The sequence below is a fragment of the Aulonocara sp. 'chitande type north' Nkhata Bay genome, linkage group LG1, assembly GCF_057382095.1.
Source record: "Aulonocara sp. 'chitande type north' Nkhata Bay isolate Kocher_YH1m ecotype deep benthic linkage group LG1, A_spYH_male_GT1.1, whole genome shotgun sequence".
NCBI lineage: Eukaryota > Metazoa > Chordata > Actinopteri > Cichliformes > Cichlidae > Aulonocara > Aulonocara sp. 'chitande type north' Nkhata Bay.
The window spans coordinates 31,330,112-31,355,275 of NC_141344.1; the positions used below are offsets into that span (position 1 = coordinate 31,330,112).

Genomic DNA, 25,164 nt, shown 5'->3' on the forward strand with positions numbered 1-25,164 from the left:
GCATACCAAAATACAACAGGGGTGATCCATGTAGAAAATTAACCAAATTAACCTCCTACTTTCTACTTCAAACTGTCATACAGAAAGCAAAAGGCACGAGTTACGCAGGTTGGGACGAGGAAAATATGACTGAATCCTTCGCAGATGGTAGCCATCTTGGCTCATAACGTAACCTGTGGTCATCAGTGAAGAGTCAGTCATTCATAAGCTGTGGCGTACTGTTGACCACTTTTGTAGGCTACGTCGTAGGCAGATGTTTAACTTGTGAGCACAGCACTCTTTTTGCCTTCAAATGAAACTCTTTAAAACATTACAGCTTTTTCTTGACATTCAATAACCCCCCAGTCAGTACCAGTCAGTAGTTTTAGACAATGTGTTTTCATCCTATTAAATATTACCTTTTTTTCTCACTCCAAGGTGTTTGTTGGCACTGATGCCAGAAGGTACAACCATGGAAATATTGGTTGATAAGATAATACCCCCCTTTTGTAGACCTTTTTAAGTCCACATTAGGTTGGAGGAGTGATAGGCGTTGCAGGTTTATCACCTAGAAAACAATGATTCTTATCTTGTTTGAGAATCTAAACCTAAATCTAAGTAGCTTTAATCAGCTGATTAAGTTTAGGTCTGGTGTTTGGTTTGGAAAAACATTGCGGTTTAGGTTAAAATGCATCACTTCACACCAGTAATCCTTCCCATTTATTAAGGGTTTTACTTTACAATACCAAAGGACGCCTTATGTGTAATTTTACCACACCACTCACATACGCAGTAGCTGAGGATGAACTGAGTATTTCCGTGCTGTAAGCTTTCAGTATGTATGTATGTAGGTGGATTGCTAATTATAGCTGTGTTATTTTACTATACTTGCTGCCTTTATAAGTGGGACAAAGACACATTCATGCATTGATGAAAGAACGGAGCAATTTCTTCTCTTCTCTATTTTAAGTATGTTTAATTATAGAAAACCTGCGATAAACAATAGAACAATATATATTCATAAAAAACATTTTAGTACTGTCTTTCGTCAAGTCAAAATCAAAATATATGGTATCAAAAACACTCTGTTCTGGTTCACTCCTGACAGATTGTGCTTTTCCCAAATGAGAACTGAGTCTGTGGTTATTTGTTGCCACTTGAGTTTAAATCACATTTGTCCTCCGCTGATGAAAATGGAAACCAGCTGCTCTGAAATGTATAGAGAAGATGTCCTTTATAACATCTCACCCACACAGTAGCAAAAAGTAGTTTTGTTAAAGTAAATTGTCCTGTTGTCCTGCCTTAAATAACCGCGTTTCCTGTCCTGTGTTCTCAGATTGACCACTACGCCCAAAGAGATCTGAAGAAGGGTCTGCAGCTCTTTGGCACAGAGGGCAACGTGGGTTTGACCAACGCCTGGATGATAGTACAAACTGATGTAAGTTGTGAGATCACCGGAGGGAGTAGGCGATGCTTTGGGATGCATCTATTTCAGATTTAACTGCTTTAAAAGAAATAATATAACTGTGCCGATAATAGTAAATACAACAACACAAGCTTGAATCTGTGACATTTTGACTGCATTATTCATTGTTATAGTACTTATCTTTGCTATTGGAAGAGTTTCACTGTCTCTTTTTCTTGTTTTGTTTTGGGGGGTTTTGTGCCACTGGGATCACGTTAAATTATAAGTGAATAGTGAAATGCGGAAACACCATTTCGTTTTACATTTCTCCTTTCAGGGTAATATACGAATAAAATACTGCAATCCTTTTAGCCGTTAATAGGATCTGGACATTTATAAGTCGGCTAATAAAAGAAACACCACCAATCTGAGAAATGGCACCAGAAGACGTGTCTTGAAATGACTCTGCTGACAGTAATAAACACTTAAAGCGTTCCTGGTTTAAATGCTGTGGTAAAATGTTTTCAGAGAGATTAATGCAAACATCATAGACTCTCGGAGGTAATCTTTGTCTCCAGCTCTCACTTTGATGTGCATTTTCCTGTTGCAATATTTATATATATATGTGTTTTCTTCCTCTATATATCTCTCCAAAGAAAACACAATGTGAAAAACACAGATTTGGAATTAAGGATTGCAGAGGACGGATGCTGCTGTTAGAAAATGCGTTTGGGAGACATCAAATGATAGATCGCAGACTTAGGGGCTCTTTGGACCTTCTTTTTTTTACATCACAGATCCTGTGTTATGGCTTGTAGTTTTGCACCATTAGTAAATGTGCGGTGCATGCTGGTTGTTTGGCTCTGCTCTGTGTTGGTGTGTATACGTGTGTCTAGTGCGTGTTTACCTGTGAATGTGTGTGTGCGTGGTGACTGATAAGACATAAATGATGACAAAGAAATCTATTGCTATGCAAATACTGTATGCAAATCCAGGTGTGTTTATACGTGTAGGTGTAAATGCGCACATTTGATTTTCTTCCTGCACGCTGGATCATGCCATAAGAAGAATCTGCCTGAATGAACCGCTGCCTGAAAATGCTAGAGCACGAGCGTGAACGTGCATTTCCCCCCACACACACCTTTGTCAGATCAGCCGCTGTGTGTATGTATGGGTCTCCACAGAGTCTGGCTGAGATGAAGATCATTATACGGCAGCTCTCATTCTGTCACTCCCTCCCAAGCCTCTTACATATATGCTGACTCACTGAATGGATAATGCAGCAGATGTCCCTGGAGCAAAGTTCACCCTGAATATTATTAATGGCCACCTATGGAGCTATGTATGCATGCATGTAGACGTAGATCTACCTTAGACAGAGCAGGAAAGAGCTCCAAAAGGCACTAAATGAATCCTCGGTATAATAAATCTGTACTGGCTGCGCACATTTGGTCGTTAACTTTCCAAGGTGATAACATCTGAATATTCTGACTGTGTGTTCTGACCGAAGTTTACATCTTTATTTCCCAGCTCTCTCTGGTGATTTGAATTCTGTAGTTCCTCATGTTAGTGCTTCCATTGTTTAAGGAAGTGAGTAAGTTTTAAATTAACACAAAATCCCCAACTGTGCCCACGCAGACAGCATTATTCCCCTGTGGAATTTAAGTCCACCAGATGAAAAAATAAATCTCTTTCAGAGGCATTTAATCTTTTCAACTACACTGATGAAATGAATTGTGCTGAAAGCCACGATGCCTTATATAAAAAAAATCTATACCAATCTCAAAGCGGGGAAATATTTATTTAAAAGAAAAGTGGGGCGAGTTAGAAAGTTATTTTAAGGCTTTGAGACGGCTACAGCTCAATATCAGGCGGATGAGGTGTTTTATATGCTCAGCACATATCGGTTATTTTACCCAAGGAATTTTAATTCGTGCGAGGTAAACAGCTTTCGTGCCCATCACTGGAGGATGTATATTTCTTTTGCCGTGAATTAGGATTTCAGTGTGATGATAACAAAAGGTCAGACTCTGAAGGCTCATTGTTTTTCTCCCGGCGCAGTTTCGTTGCTGTGGAGTGACCAACCACACAGACTGGTTTGAGGTTTACAACGCCAGCCGCGTGCCAGACTCCTGCTGCCTGGAGTACAGCGACAACTGTGGCCTGGACAACCCGGGAACATGGTGGACAGCGGTGAGTTCAGACATATAAACCCAAGTATACAACAACTTCAAATTGTGCTACTGATATTCCTTCTTTTGTGGTGTTTTTTTCCACAATTTTATTTTTGCAGAGGATATATTTAGTTTGCTAAACCCATCCTCAAACACATTTGGTGTGTAAAGAGTCAGCGCAGCCACGTATCATTTTAATCACCTGCAAAATCATAAACACAACTGCACGTGAGAAAAATTTAAAAGATTTAAGACGAATTAAATGTAGTGTTGTAAACTTGAAAATTGGAAAACTTGAGAGCATTGCAGCCTACTGTTAGATAATGATGGAGATAGTATTAATGATAGAGGTTTTGCTTAACTCAGAGGAGCAATTACGTGTCACAGTTCTCTGATTCAGGTAAATATCTAGTCAATATCCTACTTTGCTAATAGTCTTAACTTCAAAACGTTATTAAGCATATGTAATGTGTAATTTTCTTAGTTATAATAAGAGTACCTCCAGTATTTTCCTCTGTTTGGACCGAGCAGTCTACTGATACTTTTGTTTTTGTGGCACAACTTATCATATTCGTTCAATCCAACATGGACGCTGACTGAAAACGACTTTTTCTTCATCTATGTGCCTGTGAATTTCACATTAAAAAGATTCTACATGCTTTATTTTGTAATACACCATGTCGAATTTGCAGGGGGGGGTTATAGTGTGTGCTCAAAATTGAGTCTTTGCAGGACTGTGCAGGCCTTTTTCTTCACATTTTACCTAGCCAGTACTTTTTTTTTTCATGCATCTCTCCCAAATTACAGATTCTGATTCATTTTGATGGTAAGAAAGACCAATGAAAATGTCAGGCTTTTGTCTCTAATAGTTTCTGATATATTCATTTTCAAAAAAAAAAGAAAAAAAAATTGGGTCGACGGATATTTTTCAAACCAAATGTATCTTGAAAATATTTGATATATGAAACTAAAATTTCACAGCTACCATCATAAATGTTCAAATGTTCTGCTGTAAAATTGTCATCCAAATCGGCGATTGTCGAGCAGAAGGCTTGTTTGATTTGAGACAAAATGACTCTACTAGATTATATTTACATGATTCATCGTTCTAAATAATCATTAATGACCTTATACTAAGGCTCGGTTCATTTGCTCTCTGAAACAGACTACTTTAGCTTCTCTCACTCAACCTTAAAAGTGGCTGTTTTCTAATTGGCTGCCCCTCCCAAACAGAAGGTTTGAACAACAGGCTTCTGTGCTCACCGACATACAGAGTCAAGACTAGACAGAACTGTCTGGAACCGAGAGTGTAGAGCAGCCTGAGCATCCCCATGTATGTATATATAGTATATGTGACAGAAAATAAGGACAAGCATAATAAGCCTCTTTCATGATGCCTCTGAGCTCACATTTACTAAAATGTCTAAAAGTTCAATCCATATAAAGCTGCTTTTGCATCCAATCAGAATTCTTACCTACGCTTGATTATCCAAGCATACCAAGTACTTGGTAAGTAATTGTAATTTGGGACGTTAACGGGCAATTCTTTGCTTGATCTCGAATCTGAAATCAATTCAGGACCACAATCAACGTCTAATTCATCTGCTTCAAAACAGTCTGACTCACAAATTGTCAGCAGTCATTTTGCAGTTAAAAAAGGAGAAGCCTTTAAACCTCAGCAGCCCAGCACTTCACCAAGTAAACAGGAGGCCTGGGAGATTTTTGTGTTCATTATAGTGGTTACTGAATTAATCACCTCTCTCCAGAAGGACTTGACTGCTGGTGCTACTAATGTTTTTCTAATGTATTATTAGTGTCATATTTTTAATTCTTAGCAGCTGGACCGTACAGAGAGTTTTTGTTTTCCTTGTGGATTTCAGCACATTAGAAGAAAAGAAGCATGAAACAGAATAACTGCATTTCACATGTATTTCTTTTATCGGGATCTTACATTCTGGCCAGGTTAAAGCCAGCAGTGCAATTTAGCTTAAAAATCAAAGCACTTCAAGGTACTCTCATCTTTAAATAACATTCAAAGTACTTTTACTCTCACGGCTTGGCCATGTTTAATTCAGATTGAAAAAGCTCCTTTCCATTTCAGCATACAGGCATTCACCAGGGAACAGATTTCATGGAAACAGTTCCTTTTTGGGGGGGTTTCACTAATGGCAAACTTAAAAACCTAAGCCAGGTGTTGAAGCTCAGAAGAATACGAATGCAAATCACTAGTGTAATTGTATTATACTGCTATAATACCATGAGTGTAACTTGAATCTTAGTCAATCTAACTATTTAAATTGAATAAGATTCAAATAAGATTGAATAAAACAGTAAAATCTAAGTCGTCATTTAACCCAGGCCTGTAATTTATAAAATCAGAAAGCTTCCTTTTGGTTAAGTCTCCTTTATGTGTCACATCTTTGTATGGAAAGAATGATGTAATCACTTCCAAAGGCCTACAGTATAGATGGGTTACTAATATGGAGGTCCAGGTAGTGTCTAGCCATGGGCTAACTAATATTGCCCGTGCATGTGGAGTGTTTGTGCTCTGCTCTCCTGTAAATGTCTCATTTTTTTCCCGTGTAAACAACTTTGCAGCTGGGACATTCTAGCCTATAGATGATCGATGAGGTTTTGCAGTAACTGAAATGATTAATAGTAAACTCCTTTTGAGAAAACAACAGATCTCCATCTGGCACAGATGGAGATCTGTCTGTGCAACGACTTCATTGATTGCACTTGTAGGACCCCTCCCCTAGGTGTTAGACCCAATCATGATAGCTGTGTAGCTGTTCATCTTGTAGAGTCAAAGACCTGCTAAAACTGGTGGGTCAGGTAAGATCTGGATCAATACATCATCTTTTTTAATCATACCCCCACTTTGTGCCAATTTATAACATTCTTTCTGTTGGTTCGGGAACATTTCTTTGTAGGTTAGTTTCTGTTATTTCTGTACCCACGTTGCAAATTTTCCATGGAACTGACCGTAAGAGGCATTTTCCTCCAGCCACTTTGGATGAAAACTCTAAATACAGATGTGTACAAAGATGGTAAGATGTAAGTGCTGTATTCTCTCCTTGCTGTTATCTAAAGATAGCTTAAGATTAGGTCTATTGTTGCTTTGAAAAATAATGTGCTTACCTCGGATGAACATCCATCACTCCTAATTGTCATGGGATTATGGCGACCACCAAAAAAGTAGCCGAGTGCTGCTGGGCCCTGCACATGATCTATAATTGTGTACAATTACTTAATGTGCATGGTTTTGAAATTGTCTGTATGTGTGTGAGTGTTTTCCAGTTGTTTGAGCTTGTTAAGCATGCTGGTAGCGTCCTGAACAAAAGCAGGTAATAAAGATAAGAAAGGTTTAATGAAAAAGTCAATGTATTTTACTGCTGGCTTCATAAGGCTGTCTTTGCCTGATATCAAAGGGGAATTTTCAGTAGATTCATGTATCTCTGGAAGCATTCAAAAAGCAGGGTTTTCTTTCATCTTCAGAGATCCAGCTTTTTTTTGCTTGCGACTGTGAGGATTTCTCCTAATTCTATTTTCAGAGATGCAGCTGCATTGTGTGGCAAAAGTTGGTATAAGTCAGTGTTATTTAGTGTTATTTTGCACTTCGGCTGCTGCAAAATCGCACACAAAAAGGATTTTAAAAAGCCAAAAGGTTCAAAAGGCCAGAACTACGATAAATAGATGCTTGTCCGTGCACCGGTGAGAAAGGTGAGGAAGCTGTGGGATTGCAGTGGTAAATAGTAGTAGTAGTATATATAGTATACATCATTTTTGCAGGTTTGACTGAATAAAAATGGAACACGTGTTATTGTCTGGACAGTTTGCAAAGCTTCACATGATTTAGCAAGACTGGATGTTGTTTCTGGAGAGGTAATTGAGTATGCTGTGATAATATGGAGGGACAGCTGGTATTAATAGCACATTCATTCAAACCCACCTACTTGTGGCCTGTTCATCACCCTGTAAAACTGTGCTCCGCTGAATGTTTTACTACAGTATCATTACATTACTGCAGTGTCATTGCAACATAATTATTCTGAACTGAAGCAGCTACCTCTTCTCTTGATATTCTTCCGTTAGATTTGCCATGAACACAGTTCTTGAACGCAGTTAGTCTCAGCACTTCAATCGTTAAATCAATCTGGAGGTTTAATGAATTGGTGAGAAAATTGGCCTCTTTTCTTTTACATACATACATATAACAGTCGTGCACCTATATTAAAGAAATTTCATCCCTGAACAACCGTGCACTTATTTTCAGAATTATCTCTCATTCCAAACTGTTTTTTATTGAATTTTATTAAATTTGTAGTCTTTCAGCGGGCTACATCTTGATGACTAATGAGTTCCTATTGGCGGATGATGCATCAAATTGTCCCCTACAGCTAGCCTTTATTATTAGCCTGTCACACATGCTCTAATGTTTTAGTAACCTTTGGTGACCCAAATTGATCTTTGGATTGCACAGATTAAAACAATAATGGCTAGACTTTAGCAAACAGCATGAATTTCTATATATGTACGCCCATCGACCTCAGTGTTAAAACCATCTGCCCAGTAATATGTAGCTCATTAGCAGCAGATCTCCTGGATCCTGCAGTTTTCAGCATATACTTCTGTGCATCAGACGTGTTCCAGAGGATCTTGTTCGACTGGAAGGATCAGTGCAGCGGCTTCTCTATCTCTATCTCTATCTTCGAGATGTTTTTGTGGTGTGCCGGGGCGCACTGGCCTGCTGAATGGTGGAGTCTGCAATATTTATGAAGTGGTGTACGTCAAAGTAAAATCCACATTCATGCCACCACCCAAGCAGAACATTACATTGTTGATCAGCCTGTCAGCGGTTTAAATTGGTTTGAATGGTTGATCACTGTATAGCACCCCACACTTGAAACACACTGATTTATATGATTGCATAATTTTTCTAAACTGTGCATTTAATTATTGATGGTGAGTGATAAATAGACCAGCCTTAACACATGCCCAAAGCTAGTTAGTTAACTTCACCTGCCTACCGCTGTGCCTGTTCTGTAGAACATCTCTGATCTCTGCCCCTCTCCTGCAGCCTGGCTGCCTTGAATCTCCCTGCTGTTAGTACAGCAGGTGCTGCCACTGAATCTTTCTGCATTAACAGGCATCGCTTTCTAGTGCTTTCAAGTTTTTCCTACCCACCATTTTCTTTGCGTTTCATCTCCATGTTTAGAAAATCCTAACTTTGGTCTGACCGTTCCACGGTGGACATGATATTCTCTGGAATATCCATCAAATGTGATTGTTGCACCCGCTCTTTGCAAAAGAAAGGGTTCAGTAGCTTTTAATGGGAAGAAAATGTCAAATAATATAAATGGAATAATTGGCACTGGCAAAGTGTCTCAGTGGCTGTATAAGGTGTGAGCCTTTAAGCGTAATGAAGCTATTATGTTTAATGAAAAAGAAGAAAAGAGAGGCGCAGCTCCCAGCAGACAACAGGTGTGCCAACTGCAGCATCTGATTATTATCATCCTATATGGAGGAGATAAAAATAAGATTTGAAGTTGATCGTCATCATTAAGGACAGAGAGCGTTACGGTTACCTCACACACCGAGACTCCTGCAGTCCAGCAGCACTAAGCCAGTCATACAACATCATTAGGAGTGAAGGCGATGAACAGTAATGGCAACGATTTTTGTTCCGTTCGGCGTCTGATGTTATTAAGTTATTGCAACAAAATAGCAAATGGGCCGTTTCAGAAATCATATCAAGGGTGCCAGCTGCTGCCTGCAGAAACAGCCACAGATTGCATGGTTCGAGATCAGAGGTGGGCAATTAATTTTCCCAAGAGGCCACACGAGAAACTGGGACTATTGTGGAGGGCTGAGCTCAGTTCTGCTCAGTATTAATTTAGTCTCCTTTAAGCTTCTTTGTGTGACCCTCCACAACAGTCCCGGTTTCTCATGTGGCCCCTTGAGGAAATGAATTGCCCACTCTTGCTGTAGAACAAGTGCTGTGAATCTCTTGAACATTTCAAAGCTTGTGAGGTGACTTTATTTTGTATCTATAGCTAGTGTTGCAAGTTCAGGAGTATAATTTTGATATTCTGATCTAAACCTTTTATTCCTTGAAAGTACTTATAAGAGCTCCTCAAAATGATTGCTTTTCAAACCAGCATTTTTCTGAACTTTTTCAAACTGTCAAACGTTAAATTTCCACAATTTTTAGATGAATGTGCTGATGGACATTAGCCAGCCAGAATGCACAGAATGCTCCTGATTTCCCACTAAATGGTCAGATAAATGTTTTGTTATCATTCTACAGAATATAGTCATTATATTAAGAAAGATTACATTTATATTTATTGGTTTATGATTTATCAAATGTTGGAGGTTAGCACTGTTGTCTTACAGTAAGAAGGTTCTGGGATCGACTCCACCACCTGCTGCTGGGACCTTTCTCTGTGGAGTTTGTGTGTTCTCGCTGTGTCTTCGTGGGTTCTCTCTGGCTTCCTCCTACAGTCCAAAGACATGCAGATTGCAAATTGCCCATAGGTGTGAACATGAGTGTGAACGGTTGTCTGTCTCTCTGTCAGGCCTGTGACACACTGGTAACCTATGGCAGCTGGGTTGGGCTCCAGCCTCCCTTGCAACCCTGAATTGGATAAGTGGAAGAGGATTTACAGATAGAGTTGTCAAATGTGAACTGTGAAACAAAGACTCTTACAGAAGATGACAGGTACTGAACTGAAGACATGAGCTTCAGCAGTCACCAATAAATCTTGGTTTCCTCTCGTAAACTGCAGAATTTGAATTCGGTGCCATTATGCACAAAGGGCCAAGCTGACAAACGACAATGGTTTTCACGTTTCAAAATGAAAACGTGCAACCTTTGAAAGCTTTTCCTATTTCTCTTTGTGAGATCAGCTTCTGCATAAACCACTGAAAGCTTTTTTTAAAATAAGGCATATTTACGCCCTTCAGGTGACTGCTTGTTGGCCTTCTGAATTTCACTAGCGCCTGCGGCTTGAAAGGCATTTTGACAATAAATTAATGTGGCTTGTTTTATATTTTGATTCATGTTTGTCTGCAGATCAAGGATTCTGTCCCTGTAGTTCTCAGTGAAGCACAGCAGCTCTCTCTTCCAATAATACCTGCATTCACTTCTGCACTGAATGTGGATATCTGTTGCATACCTCGCTTCAATTGAACGCGTACTCAGATGTTGCCCTCAGTGTGTTAGTATTGTCCAACTGAATTCAGTTTCAACAGCTTCCCAGTGTGAAGTCACACATTTTATACTCGAGTGATTTTTCTGTCGGGTTCCAAGCGACAAGTACAAATCAGATGCTGTTCAAGGCCACCGGCAGGTTTGCGTTGCTCAAGTGTCTCGGAGCAGATGGGAGTGTTTCTTTTCCCCACATTCAAGTTTTATAAATGCCTCTTAGTACCGTTCAGTAAATATTTCAAGAATGCATGTAATACTGGAGGAATAAAGGTCTGCTGCTTTGTCTTGGTTTGTATTTTTGTGGCTCTTGTCATTGGCGGTTAAGTGTTCACGGTGTCAAACAATGTCAAAAAAATCCCGCTATGCATTCACTGACAGGCGAACAGAAACGAGGTTGGAATGACAGGTTCAAACAAAGGCTCGACAGCATTCACACACAAAGACGCAGTCACATTTTAAAAGCCCTGAAAATTTTTAAGATCTATGAAAACCTTTGTAGACAACTACATCACAGCTGCAACTGTTTATGCGAGAGGGCGAAGAGTTGAATAAACTCTGCTTTTGTCAGAATTACAAAGGCACAGGGTCATCTTTTAGATATCTCAGCCACACAGGCTGAGATATCCACTGGCTTGATCCGAAGCCAGTGGATGAATGGATTCAGAGATTCTTTAATGTCACTGTTAGACTCAAACCTACGTGACAAATAAAGGAGACTGCACAGTGTTTTAATCATGCAGAGTAAATAATGTGTACAGTAGTGTGTGAATGTCAGTCAGTCAACCAGCATGCTTTAGAGTCTTTTGAGCCCAACTTGCTTAGGTGTGCTGTATCTTTAACCAGGTCAGCTCCACCCACCAATTTCCTGTAAGAAATTGAAAGACACAGCAAATAAGGACAGGACAACGAGGCCAGCCCAGAGGCCGTCGCCAGTAAATGAATTTCTGGCATAGACAGGTTCTGTTTGCACCACCACCAGGTTATTAGACATGGCAATGGAAACAACAGCACCGGAGTGCAATTTCAACAAATTGTGAACTTCAGACAATCATTGTAGAAGCCCAGAAAAGGAAACACGTTTTATGTGATGGTCTGAGGTCTAAAATCACAAACGGAATAAAAATACTGAATGGAAACAAGTAGCAGAGGCTTTAACTAAGTTCAAAGCCAAAGGAACCAAAAGAAGGTAGAAGCCATATTTGAGTAACCGCTAACACCTGTTATTGGCACATCTATGATTCTACACTAGCAATGGATTTATATATATATATGCATATGTATATTCTTTTGCTAGTACAAAGGGAAGGAAAAATTACAGCAAGCAAACTTTTTCACCACTTGTCTGTGCAACTGCCAAACTTTCTCTGTTTGGCTGTAAAGAGTATTTCTAAAATTACGGTGAGAATTCAATGGGAACGGTGTTAGACCATAAAATGCAAAATGGTATATCGCCATTGCAGAAACATTTAATAGCCATAAATCAATCAAAAATACATCAGTTCAACTTTTACAGTCATAATATGTAGAAATCTTCTTTTTTTTTTTTTTACTGTGAAAATCACTTTTTTTTTATCACTTTTATGCTGAAAATACAAAAATATCATATATATCAACAGAAGACTAAATAGTGGCCGAGGAAGTGTCTGGATATACTCCCAATCCAAAAAGGCCTGTGCTACCGTGACATCGCTGTGCAACCATAAGAGTGGCACAAGGTCAGGTTGAAGCACCTCGTCTCGGTTCCTAAGTCCAGTAAGATTTCCACCAAGAACAATCAGATCAAAGATGCTGCTCTCGTCGACATGCAAGGCTGCAGCTACAGCTCAGATACGCATGCAAGCATCCAGCGTGCCGATAGGCCGGCCTCGATTAACTTCAGCCAGGCGTAGCATGCTGGCACATGATAATGTGTATATACTGTTTTTTGTATTCTTAGATCGACTTGAGAATATGGTAAATTGAACCATTTCTGAGGTGTACAAGTGAGTTCATTTGTGTTTGGTAAGCAAAGGAATAATCCTGCCACTGACTAAAAATCAACTGAAATTGAAAACTACTCATAGAGTATGTTTGGGTACCTGAGAGATGTACTGAAAATAGATGTGCATTTCTTCTTCTTTTTTTTTTTCTACCCTGTTAAAGAATTTTTGAAAGGCAGTTAGAGTCTGTTGATTTTATTTTAAGGACAGAAGTTGAAGTCTGAACCCAGCTGTACATCATCTAGTTCGTATTTGAGCTGAGTCCTTTTTTAACTGACACGTTAGAGCATCTTTTCACAGTGAGGAAAATGATGCAGAGATGAAGGTGGAGGTGGTCCAGGGGAAAGTACAGTCCAAAACAAGATTCATGAGAATCCATTGAGACCAGGACGGAAAGTGCAAATTCGGCACACGCTGCACTTTTAGACAGAGTTCAGAGTTAACACCTACCACTTGAACACCACAGAATTCTTGAAAAGGCCAGAGCTGTGAAAAAGAGACTGTCTGTCAACATCAATGTAAACCTGCTGCAGCGCTCGCTGGAAATGGATGATATTCATGAACCAGGATGAGTGGAAAATGCAGGTGACGTGGACCTTGGCAGGACTTTCATGCAATGACTTGTGATCACACACGCATCACTTTTCCAGTCCAGCTCTTTTTACTCACAATGCTCTCGTTATCACGACTGCCCACACACACACTATCCATAGACTCTTCATTAGAGCCTCTCACAGGCACACTCATCCATCCCCACAGGCAATATCACAGGCCTGCCACTACAGCATGGGTAGTAATGACTGTACAGGTCACAGCCTTACAGTTCAGTGCCACTGTAAGGATTTTTCTAAACTAAACTGTTGCTGTTACTTAAGACAGTGTGGTACTTGTGCTTGTTATGCACAGTGTTTCTTAAATGTGTTGAATGGGGCTTTAAATTTGCAATAAAGGATTTTTGGACTTATAAGTGTTTTTTAAGCTGAGCAGTCATAGTTTTCTATTCTAATAACTTTACCTGCTAAATCCTCCTCTGTGTTGGCCAACTAAGCAGCCACAAAGCTGCCAAATCCCACATTAAGAGCAAGGAAAGTGAAATTCGTGGTGTAGTCCACTAAGTAGTGGCTACAACAGCCAAAGAATTGTTGCAAAGACATTGATTGCGGTTTCTTTTACTTTTTTTTTTTAGCTTGCCCTGGAACGTTGTTGATGGGTTTAGTGTCTGGCATGGCAGGTTCAGGTTTACTAACGTGGGGTTTCCCCCCCCTAGGTTTTATGAGAGTCTGCAGTGGATGTCAGACAATAAAAATATGAATTTATATATTTTCAGATGCAGCTTTCTGTTCCAAGGGGTTTACATTCGGGCAGCATTTTGATGAATAACTTCGAAGATGTCTGAAATTTTGGCTTACTGCATGACTTTCCATATTGATCCAGCCGAGAACTCTTTTGCCGCACACCAAGGAAAAAAAATATATATATATTTTTCGGTACCAGTGAAATGCAGAGTTGATTGTGTTTGCTTTCTCTGGCTCTGACTCAGCTCCTTGATGTAAGGACATTTATAAAATAGCACAATCAGGAAGTTAAGTCTGCAGAAATGAATAATTAAATTAGAACAGCACTGTAGCCTGTTATGATAGCACTTACCCTTTTACTACAGTGTGTCAGGCAGGCTTTTCTCCTGTGTATCTATCATATTGACACACACAGAGCTCACCACCCGGCTTTAAAATGTCTGCAGTGCCCGTGTGTCACATAGCTTTCATTGCAAATGCCACTCCGTTACTTCTGATGTCCGCTTTCATCTGCACAGAGACAGCCACTTCCTTTGCTTTTGATAATCCATCTCCTTCTCTTTACTTGCGTAAACTTCTGAGCATCAGAATAACTAAGACTAATAATTAACTTTCTTTTCTTCCTGCCTCTCAGGTACACAAAGATTGTACATTCAAAAGTGATTTTTAAATCTAGTCTGGATGTTGAAACTGTCTTGGAGACAAAAACAAAAAACGGCGAAGCAGTGAGAGGGTAGAGAGAGGGTTCTCCTTTTTTTTTCTGTCAACTTGCCTTCAGAATAAATTCAAGCAACGTCAGACATGAAAAATTCAGGCCCTTCTCATGTCGAAGTGATACAGACGGCATATGTGCTGCTCCTGTACTCACATTACTGCTGTTTGTACTGCTGAAGGGAGACAGAGACAGCAGGGCTTCGAATTTAAAAAGTTTTCCCAAAGAATATTAGGTCAGAGAGAAAGGATTAGTAGATAAGGATGTTGCCACATGGGATCCTTTAGCTTAGGAGTATTTTCTATCATGGTTTCTTTATACAGTAGGAAAAGAGGTGGGGTGCCCCCGGCCTCTCGGCCTGGGGCTCGGTCACTCAGGCGCAGCTGGGGGCCGGCGGAGCTCACGGGCGCGTCACTGCAACTCCCCCTGACTTCTGCTCCGCGGCTGCTGGGCGAGCCCTCATCTGGGACTCTCCTCGGCTCTTGCTGGAACAGTGGCGCGGCTGCCCCTCTGTTGGTCTTCCATGGTCTCTTGTGTTCTGGGGGCCTCTGGATGTCTGGAGTTTTGATCTCCTCCATACCCGCTTCACACCCTGGAGGACGGGGCTGTGGCCCCCCCACACTCCCTAGCAGATCATTACATGGAGAAACCTTTGGAATGCAAGCATGCTGATCCACACAGGTATGCACACATGGGTATTCACAGACGCGGACTAAAGCTTTCTTGGCTGCTGCCTCAAAGCACACTGTGCGCTGTCTATCTTGCGTGCTGCACAATATCGTTTATTATTTAGTAAATATTGATATCTATGGCTAGCTAGTTTATTGTGATGGTGCTTTGTTTTCTCTATTATTATGTTGCTCTTTGTTGTTTGCTGTCTCCTCTGTTTGTTTGTTTTTTTCTCCATACAGGTGACCCAGGAGTTCTTTTTCTTTTTTTTTTTTTTTTTTTTTTTTTTTCTTTCTCTCTCTCTTCCCCCCCCTTCTCACCGTCTCTTCTCCCCTTTGGTTTTCTTTCTTTCTCTCCCCCTCTTTCTCTCATTCATTCCCCCTGTCCTATTTATTAAAAAAAAAAAAAAAATGACAAAGGATGAACTGAAGCTCTGCCATCACGTAATGTCGCATACTGCTGTTTCTGATGTCATTTAAAAAAAAAAAAAAAAAAAAAAAAAGGAAAAGAGTCGTTGTAAGGGTTCCTTCGCCTGTGTATTTATTACAAGACATCTTAATAGTGAGTTTACTTTTGGGGGCTAATGTTTGCTCATCATGTGCATATTTTTTTTCTGTGTGTCTCCGCAGCCGTGCTACGAGCGGGTAAAGGACTGGCTTAATGAGAACCTGGTGGCACTTTGGATCTTTGCACTATGCACAGCACTTACTCAGGTAATTACAGCTGGAAAGCTGTGTGATTTTTATTTTTTTTCCCCAAGACCCTTTAGCTCCATCCTTGCTATCTATGGCACTGCTTCAGAAAAAGGCTCCTACTTTGAGATAAATAAATCTAATACTGCCTGTTTCCTTTGCATTAAGCGTAGGAACGCAGGATTTTTGTGGACAGCTTGAGCCCATATAAGCCTCTTGTGTTACTGCTGAAGACCACATAGGGAGGTTTGACTTTCCATAAAATTCTTTTATCTCCTTTCCAGCCAAGTGATACGTGATGTGGTTTCACAATCTGGGTGGAGAAATATGCTCTGCCTGAGAACATCGATCACACGAGGCTCCTGTGTGGCTGTAGGCTGATTTTTAGTCACCCATTAGAGTCTCAGTGCCCTTGAAAACCCTGCATGCAACATCCTACGTGATAAACCTACACAGAGCAAAATGAAAACTAGATCGAAGAATGAAGAGCTTCCGGTCTTGTCGTAAATAATCTGTGGTACAGTACAACACAAGGAGTTATTTACGGTTTAAATAATTGCAAGTAAGAATTTTACAAGTGAAAAACCGAGTGAATATCTAACAGAACGTGCAGAGACTTGTGGTGTAATCATAGACTCCACGCTCGCCTGTTCAACTGCTCGTTAACACAGATATGTAATCAACCAATCACATCGCCACAACTCAGCAAACTCTATTCTGAGGTTCAAATCGAGCGTCTGAATCGGGAAGAAAAGTGATTTCAGTGATTCCTGTGGGATTTTCACACACAGCCTTATTGACGTCCGAGGTCAGAGGAGGATGGGTGGACTGCTTCAAGCTGAAAGGCAAGCAACAGTAGCTCAGAAAACCACTTATTACATCCAAGACATGCAGAAGGGCATCGCTGAATGCACAACACATCAAACCTTGAAGCAGATGAGCTTCAGCAGCAGAAGACCACAGGCTGCAGTTTACAAACAAACTCACCAAAACTGGGCAATCCGGTCATTAAGTGATGACGCGACGAATCCTACTTCCGGGCCTAAAGTAGTCTGCGTTTAATATGGCTTTTGTGTTGTTAACATGTTTAATGTTTTATATTTTCTTCTATTTAATCTCAAAAAGCTCCTAAAACAGTCAGTGATCACTGTTGACCTCCCTCGGCTTTTATTACCGCTAATCATTTATTAGAGCTCAGTTTTTAAAACCTTAGGATGTAACTACAGCCTAGCCCATGCAGCAGTATATGAATAGGGTTGCCAACTCCCTGAAAAATAAATAAGGGACACCTCGTGGCCAGGGCCGGGCAACCCAGTTGTCTTCACCCTTCCCAGTGTGGTAGCTCTTTTTTTGTGTGTGTGAAATTATTTTTTAACCATTTGACTTGAACTTGATTTAAGCAGATGCATATTCTTTGTGATATGACCATATGGGAAACAAATGATCATTTAGCCATTTATTTTTAGCTCAAAATGACAACATTAACACAGTAAAACAGGTCTCTTTCTTAAACAGAAGCCTGTCATGCTTAACTTTTGAGAATATAAGTAAATCTTTCTTTAAAAGAACTCTGTCCTGCTTAACTTAAAATTATATAAATTAATAGAAAGCAATAGAACGAAAAATATTCTTGTAACAGTGCACATATAGTGCATTTAGTACAATTGGCTTCAGTTGAGGTATTATTTCAGCTTTTCTAATGCTAATCAGCTGCTCCTGTTTGTAAACCCGCTTGTTCCCATGATTACGCATCTTAACTCATCATCATTATTCATCTATGTATTACTTTTATGTATTAGTCATCTATTTGTTGTAATCATCTATCCTTGCAGTTGTTTATTACACAAAATAAATGATATTATCACACTTCTGGCCACATAGCGCTGATATTCACCGCACATGCCCATATTAACCTTAACCAGAGGGTTTAAACAACAAACCAGTGTTTACATACCATATCTGCTTCTGCCGTGGCCTGGTGGACAAAAAATTGGTTAAGGGTTCCCCGAGCTTTCACGCCCCTCATGTTCTTCTTGTGCCCACCACTAGAAGCATGCCTATGGAAAAAGTGCGCCGGCACACAGTGCAGTGCGCTTTATAGGTGTTATCGTGCACTTTCCCAGCCAGGTGTTTTCCTTTTCCCATTCCTCCCTGTACTTTTGCAGCCTTTTTTTTTCTTTCTCTGAGCGAACAAACATTGCTGCTCTAATGCTGGGCTCACACTGTGCGATTTTTGGCCCATTTTGAGCCGATTTTTGAGTCGTGCGACCGATTTGGTGATCGGCCCGATTTTGGCCTTCATCGTGCATCGTGTAGTATACGTGGGGTAACGAGAAGTGATTAACACCTCACGACCAGCTCCCGATCATCAATCGCTCGTGAGGGTGTCACCACAGCCGCTCACACTGCTCATGCGCAAACACGTAAACATCGGTGAAAAAGACGGCGCAGCACGGCTGTGCAGCGTGTGATCTGGACACAAGTGATGGAGGCACTTGTAGAACTTTGGAAAGCTCATCCGAGCCTTTTCGATGTGGCATCACAAAATTATCACGACCACAACAACCGTGAAAATAGTTGGATTTACACTGCTGCTCAATCACAGCTGCCTGATCATGTTTTTCATTAGCAATTTAGCAAAGTTGATGGTGGTGTGTCTGTGTGAGTGAAAGACAGAGAGAGCGAGCGACAGATTTTCTGTTATAACCTTCATGTTATGTTGGCACAGTGTGAGCACTCAGGTCGCATCAGAGCATCGGGCCGTATAGTGTGAGACCCTGCATCGTGACCTGCAAACTTCTAATCCCTGCGAGTCAATCGTGCAGTTTGAGCAAGAGCTGAATAACGTGACTGAAAAAAATCGCAGTGTCTGCCCAGCTTTAGGTGTACTGTCATCCGAGACGTGCACCGCAGTGTCGGCGTTTGTTTCCCTGTTGGCCATGCTTGTTGTTGTGGTCATCTGTTGTCTTCCGGTATTTTCTCCGCAAGCGACCTTTCCTCGACCAATGAGATAATCTGAATTGTCATACTCGAATTGTCATAAGTGTGCTGTCAGCTCATTGGTCACAAAGCAGGAGAGGGGCTGGGAATTATGTTTTCAAACAAAGCGTTAATTCCATTAACATTTATAGACTACTTTTGATTCTCACTGTATTACGGGACAAAGTGCGTCCCTTATTAGCTCAATACGGGACGTGTACTTTTGTTTCTAAATACGGGACGATTCCGTTTTTTAAGGGACGGTTGGCAACCCTATATATGAATGACTAACCTCGTATTGTGGATGGATTATCTCAGTTGTTCTCCTGGCTGAAGTTTGGTCCTTTTACAGCATCCTGCCATGCGATTACATTTGTTCCTGACCACCGAGAACACTCACGTTAACTTTTATCGAGTGGAAAAAAAGTTAGCTTGTTTATATTATGCTAACATAGCTGTGTCGCTAGCGGTCACGTAGCACATCATTATATACCAGCTAGCCAAACTTCAGTAACCCTACAAACGTCACTGCTGTTTAGTTTTCTGTCTTCATTTATGTTGGAAGTGATAACAGAGCTGTACGTTTTAATTTGTTTCCAAAACCCCGCAGTCAGGACATGCTATATTGTATTTAGATAGAAGCTAGCGAGCTAACTTCCTGCTAACTTGGATGCCTGGATGTTAAACTCAATTGTTACACCTGGTAGAGCAGAACGCTGATCATTTTATTGAAGATGAAAGACTTTAGACAGTTTTTCAACTCTCAGTAATGCCATAGTGATTGTTTGATATATGGACCCGCAGCGGAGTTTAGGCCCAGACACGGCTAGTGACATCAGACTTAACGACCGGATGGAGGATTGGAACACAGTTCAGTTTGTTAGGGTTAGAATTTGGTGTAAACATCATGAAATCATATTTTGGGCTCCTTCGAACCAAATGACGATCACTCATTTTCCTTAATGACCACAGCGTACCCATCTTCCGATGGCTCCTCCCTGTAGGATAAAGCTCAGATCATTCCAAACTGGTTTCTCGGCATCCACATTCACCAGATCTCAGTCCAGTATAAACAGTGGACTTTGCTACAGCATTTTGGCTGTTACCATATTGATTTGAGAAACCGAAGGCACTGCATGCTCTTACCAACCACAAAGCCACATAAGGAAGTTCTCCACTGGCTCCATGTTTATAGACCTCCATCTTTTATCTACAGTCTGTGGGTACATATAATTATTTACGATAGTTGATGTTAGTAAACATTAGATGAACTGATGGAGCACAACCGATATTAATGATATTACTGCTTGATCTAACAAAAGGCTTGCCTGCTTATGTTACACAAGATTTTTCATTAATCATCAGTGGATATTATTCACATCAGTGGCTGCAGTTTGGCAAGATTTGCATAGTTTTTTTAAAGGCTCGCAGACATCTCTTTATTTAGCAACACACAGCTTGCACACAGCTCGAGAGAGATGTCTGAAAACTCCTTAAAGTGCAGCGTGTTTTAGGAGGCACTTTAGGAATAAACATTTTAGGAGTGGATGAGGTTTAGATAAACCCCAGAAGATATTTTTTTACTCATAGCATTAGAGACAGAGAATCGTGACAGTAAAGCAACTTAAAACCTAGAATCTGCTTATACATAAACCCAAATATATCCATAAATTCAACAAACCAGTGACTAGACAGTTCGGATAAATGAGGGATTATCATAATAGTAGTTCATATAAACACAGGCAACTGAAATTTTAAAGGTACTTATATTTTAAGACACCATGTTGACTAAAATTGAATTATGAGAGTGTACAAACCATATTTTCATCCATCTTGGCTGTGCACAAAAGTTAGCTTTAGGGAAGTTTTATGGTCAAGGCTCGAGAGAAGTGTTTAATCAGGGTTTCCTACGGTGCGTGCGACACAGCAGGGTCTACAGGAACATTTTAAAATAGGTTACAGATACTGGTAACAGCAGCCATTAAGCAAGCTCACTGAATTATGACTCTCCCACAAATCAGAAACAATAAGGGCCAGTTCTGTATAATGAAACGATGTTGATTTATTATTCTAAAAAGTTCGAACTATGTTAATGGAGCTGCATCATTTAATTCACTCGCAGTCAGGCAAATGCACACTTGGATTGCATCTGCATTGAGCCATTTAAATCTGAAAAGCAGTTTTTTTGTGTGTGTGTGCCAAAGTGATTTGCGCGCACATTAGCATTGCGGTGTCATTTCTGTGTCCACAGTGAAATGTCTGAATGCCACCATTTTGCAACATCTCTGTTTGTCCCCCGTGCACAATGAAACGACTTTTCTGGCATTTTAAGCTTTAAACACTCCAGAGACCAATTTAGTAAAAGGTCTGTTTTCAGGGGAGAAAAAGGCTCTTTTAGTCTGAATGTCTGGGCGGAGAGCTGAAACAGAGAGAAAGAGACACATTTACAATTTACCTGGCTTAATGTGGACGTCCTCCTACATAGAAACACGAGAATTTATTTTAGTCTTTAACTTTAAATTAAGGCACCTTTGTTTACTTTAACTAGTTTTTTATTGGCATGCAGATGAGAAGCATACTGGCTCTATAACTACCAAGTGAATGATTCAAAAACTTGAAAAATTGTGCAAACCTGCACAAATAACCGAGCGCTAACAGTGCCCGAATATCATCAAGTCTTTCCAACTCAGTCTCATTCAAAAGTGAGGTTTTTTACCCAGTGAATCCACTGATATTTTACTTTAGATGCCAGTTTCCCGCTCTAAAGTGAATTCACACTTAGTGAATTCATTATAGAAGACAACTGCCACTTAATTAACAGACTGCATCCTCAAGTGATGTGTTACACCTTGAAAAAAGTGGAGAACCATTGAGATGCACAAGTTTGATTTTAGTGGTACAAGAACAAAGTCATCAGAAGTAGAACTATGTCCTTTAATAATGAATCACTTCAGAGGTTTTCAAACCTAACTTGAAAGTTTTTTTTCAAAGTTTCTTTCAAGGCTGAGAACAAATGCACTGCCTAAATTTGCTGAATAACTTTCCGCTGACTGGCTTTATCGCTGTGTAAAGGACCACACAGGTTCAGCCATATCTATAATGCATCATAATGAGTCTGTGTGGGATAATGTGTGTGATCTCAGGTTGCATAACACTTTATACCAGTGTCAGTGAATTGTAAATTGATCGTTACTTTTTACTGGTATCAAACGCATCATAATTATTGTGATGTTTCATTGTTATTAGTATCATTTGTGTTACTATAATTGTAGATTGTATTGTATAAAATAACGACTCTATGGATACATATTGTATGATGTATTGCATCATAGATATCATGTACAAACGTGTCGAGCCACCTCTTATTTCTTTATATTTTGCCCACAAGGAGCCAAACTTTCGAGTCATTGTTCTATTATAGTTATTCTTTGTACTCATTTTGAGTCCAGTCCTTATACCTGACCATTTTCAGGGCAATGTTTTTTGTTAGACGAACATTTAAGAATAAATAAGTCATCTAACTCAGGGGATGGTGCTGTGTCTACAAATAACAGACAACTCATTTTAAATTGTATCTTTGGGCACTTTGTTACTAGCAGCAGGTCACAAAAAATTATAATCTGTTCTCATTTCTTTAGCTGAATCTATGATCCCAAATAGCTAATAGCTGGAAACTTGAAATATCTTAGAATGGCATGCAGTGTGTCCTTTATAATTAATCCTAAATGAATAGTAAAAAATCCAGCAAAAACCTGACACATAGCTGACACTGGACTTTCAACTAAGCTGTTCTCTGAAGCATTTCAGCCAGTAGTGTTGATGATCTCTTCAAAACTGAATTCTGATTGCAGATAAGTACTGTTAGATTTTCATTCACTGTGCAATACCATCTGCAGCAGCTTCATTTTTCAGTATGACAATGATCCCAAACACACTGCCATCACAATAAAAGCATAGCTGGATAGAAAAACACAGTGGAACACTATCAGTCATGGATTGGCCTCCCAGAGCTCGACACTCGAGATTATTGAAGGAGTGTGGGATTGTGTTGAAAAAGAACTGAACAAAAAGTCAACCAACATCCTGAAGACTACTTAAAGAAATGACAAAACTTGACTAAGAGAGCTCAGACTGTGTTGAAGAATAAAAGTGATCATTTTTAATTTAATTCAATTGTATTTATACAGCACCAAATCATAACAACAGTCGCCTCAAGGCACTTTATACAATAATATAACAGAGAAAACCCCAACAATCATGTGACCCCCTATGAGCAAGCACTTTGGCGACAGTGGGAAGGAAAAACTCGCCTTTAACAGGAAGAAACCTCCAGCAGAACCAGGCTCAGGGAGGGGCGGCCACTGGACGTGACCGGTTGGGGTGAGGGGAGGAAGACAGCACAAAAGACATGCTGTGGAAGCGAGCCAGAGATTAATAATAAGTAATGATTAAATGTAGAGAGGTGTAAAAGCACACAGTGAGTGGAAAAGGTGCCTGAATAAGCATATTATAACCGATATGTGATATTGACTTTCAACCTCTGTTTTTGTCTTACTTAAAAAAGATAAAGCAGAATATTTAGCCAACATATCTTACACTTATTTGAGTGTTGGGACTGTCTCCTTATCATTATCAGAGATACACTTCCTCTTCTTTCAGCTGCTCGCCACAGCGAATCATCACATCTGCCTCCTCAGTCTATTACTAGCATCCTTCTCTGTCACAGGAACCCTCTAGGTGATCTGTGATCGTTCTCTCTTCCCTAGCAGCTCTGTCTTCACCATCCTTTGTCCAATAAGTTAAGTTAGCTACACTAAGAGTTCGCTGTAACAGTGGGAGAATATCTTTTTGTCATGTATGGTTGAGCAGGTACACAGCGATCCAAAAAGTGAGATGAAAAGTTCCTTTTATATTTCACTCCCAGATCTCTGAACCCTTTAATGGCCGGCCTGTTTTTGTTGTGTTTGTGCAGATCCTGGGTCTGGTCTTCTCCATGACAATGTTCTGTCAGGCAGTGAAAGTGGAGACCTTCTACGCCTAGCGATCGACCCTTCCCTTCCACCCTTTGGTGCACTTGGATTGTTATTCATCAGAGAGGAACGGCCATAGACCCACCCTGTTCTCCTCGTTCCTCTCTCCCTGCCTCTCCACCTGCTCCCCCTTCCCCCTCTTCTTTCCAGCGGTTGTCCTCTCTGTGACATTCGCTCTTGGATGTCACCGGTCAGTTTTCTTGCTAACTATCAACAAGCACAGTGTCAGTGTAATACCTGAGTTCCTATGGTTTGCTCTGTGTCGAAAGCTAATTTCTGTGATACATTTTATGAAACAGTATTACAAACATGTATAAAAAAGAAAACAAAACAAAATCCAGTGTAACCCCTTTTTTAAAATCTGTGTTTCGGTTTTAAATTATTTTATGGTTTGTATGTGTTTTCAAAACGAGAGCTACAGTTGAGCAGTGTGCACTGTGTAAAGTGCTTTAAGTGCATGTCTCCTGCAATGATGTGTATTAAATGTTTTGGCTCAACCTTATCTTGTCATTCCTTAACAGAAAACACCATTCTGGTTTAATGTGTAGTCATGCTTTTTTCTGCCTGGTATCCTGGATACTAAACATGAGCAATAATGGATAAAAGGGAAAAAATGCCACGTAAAATTGTTAATTTGGCCTCTCTGCCACGGCACACTGCAGTCATTAAAACATTTTGTAGCGCCTAACTAATCAGGCATTAATTAGATACTTTAATGAAACCTGTGACCAAGTCTGAAGCTTGTGACTTTTTTATTTTTTTATTGGCTGGAGTTTTTCATGAGACACGGGAATAAAAGGAGGAATTTAAATGAACAGTACAGTAGAAGGAGCCTTGAGACTGCCCTGGGGCAATTTCCATTCCAGCACCAATCAACGCACCAATGACAAAGACTCATCTTTAAAGTCTCCTCTCGCCCTTTTATGACTCCCTAAGTTCCTTTTTTCTCCTCACCTTGGACCGTCGACTATAATACAAGAAATACACCGAGTGTGTACACCAGAGACAACCTTTGATTAAATAACCCCAAAGGGGGA

At 40.2% G+C, this 25,164-nt stretch overlaps 1 protein-coding gene across 4 annotated transcripts in view; it reads left to right on the forward strand.

The window, feature by feature from the left end:
* Nucleotides 1-24,624, forward strand: part of tspan4a (tetraspanin 4a) — a 188,745-nt gene extending 164,121 nt beyond the window's left edge. For all 4 annotated transcript variants that reach the window (XM_086293607.1, XM_086293616.1, XM_086293588.1 and 1 more), the window contains 4 exons: nt 1,316-1,417; nt 3,446-3,577; nt 16,056-16,139; nt 24,070-24,624. In XM_086293607.1, coding sequence (XP_086149733.1) covers nt 1,316-1,417; nt 3,446-3,577; nt 16,056-16,139; nt 24,070-24,138 — 387 coding nt within the window. In that variant the 3' untranslated portion in view covers nt 24,139-24,624. The remainder of the gene's footprint in view (nt 1-1,315; nt 1,418-3,445; nt 3,578-16,055; nt 16,140-24,069) is intronic.
* Nucleotides 24,625-25,164: the final 540 nt, after the last annotated feature.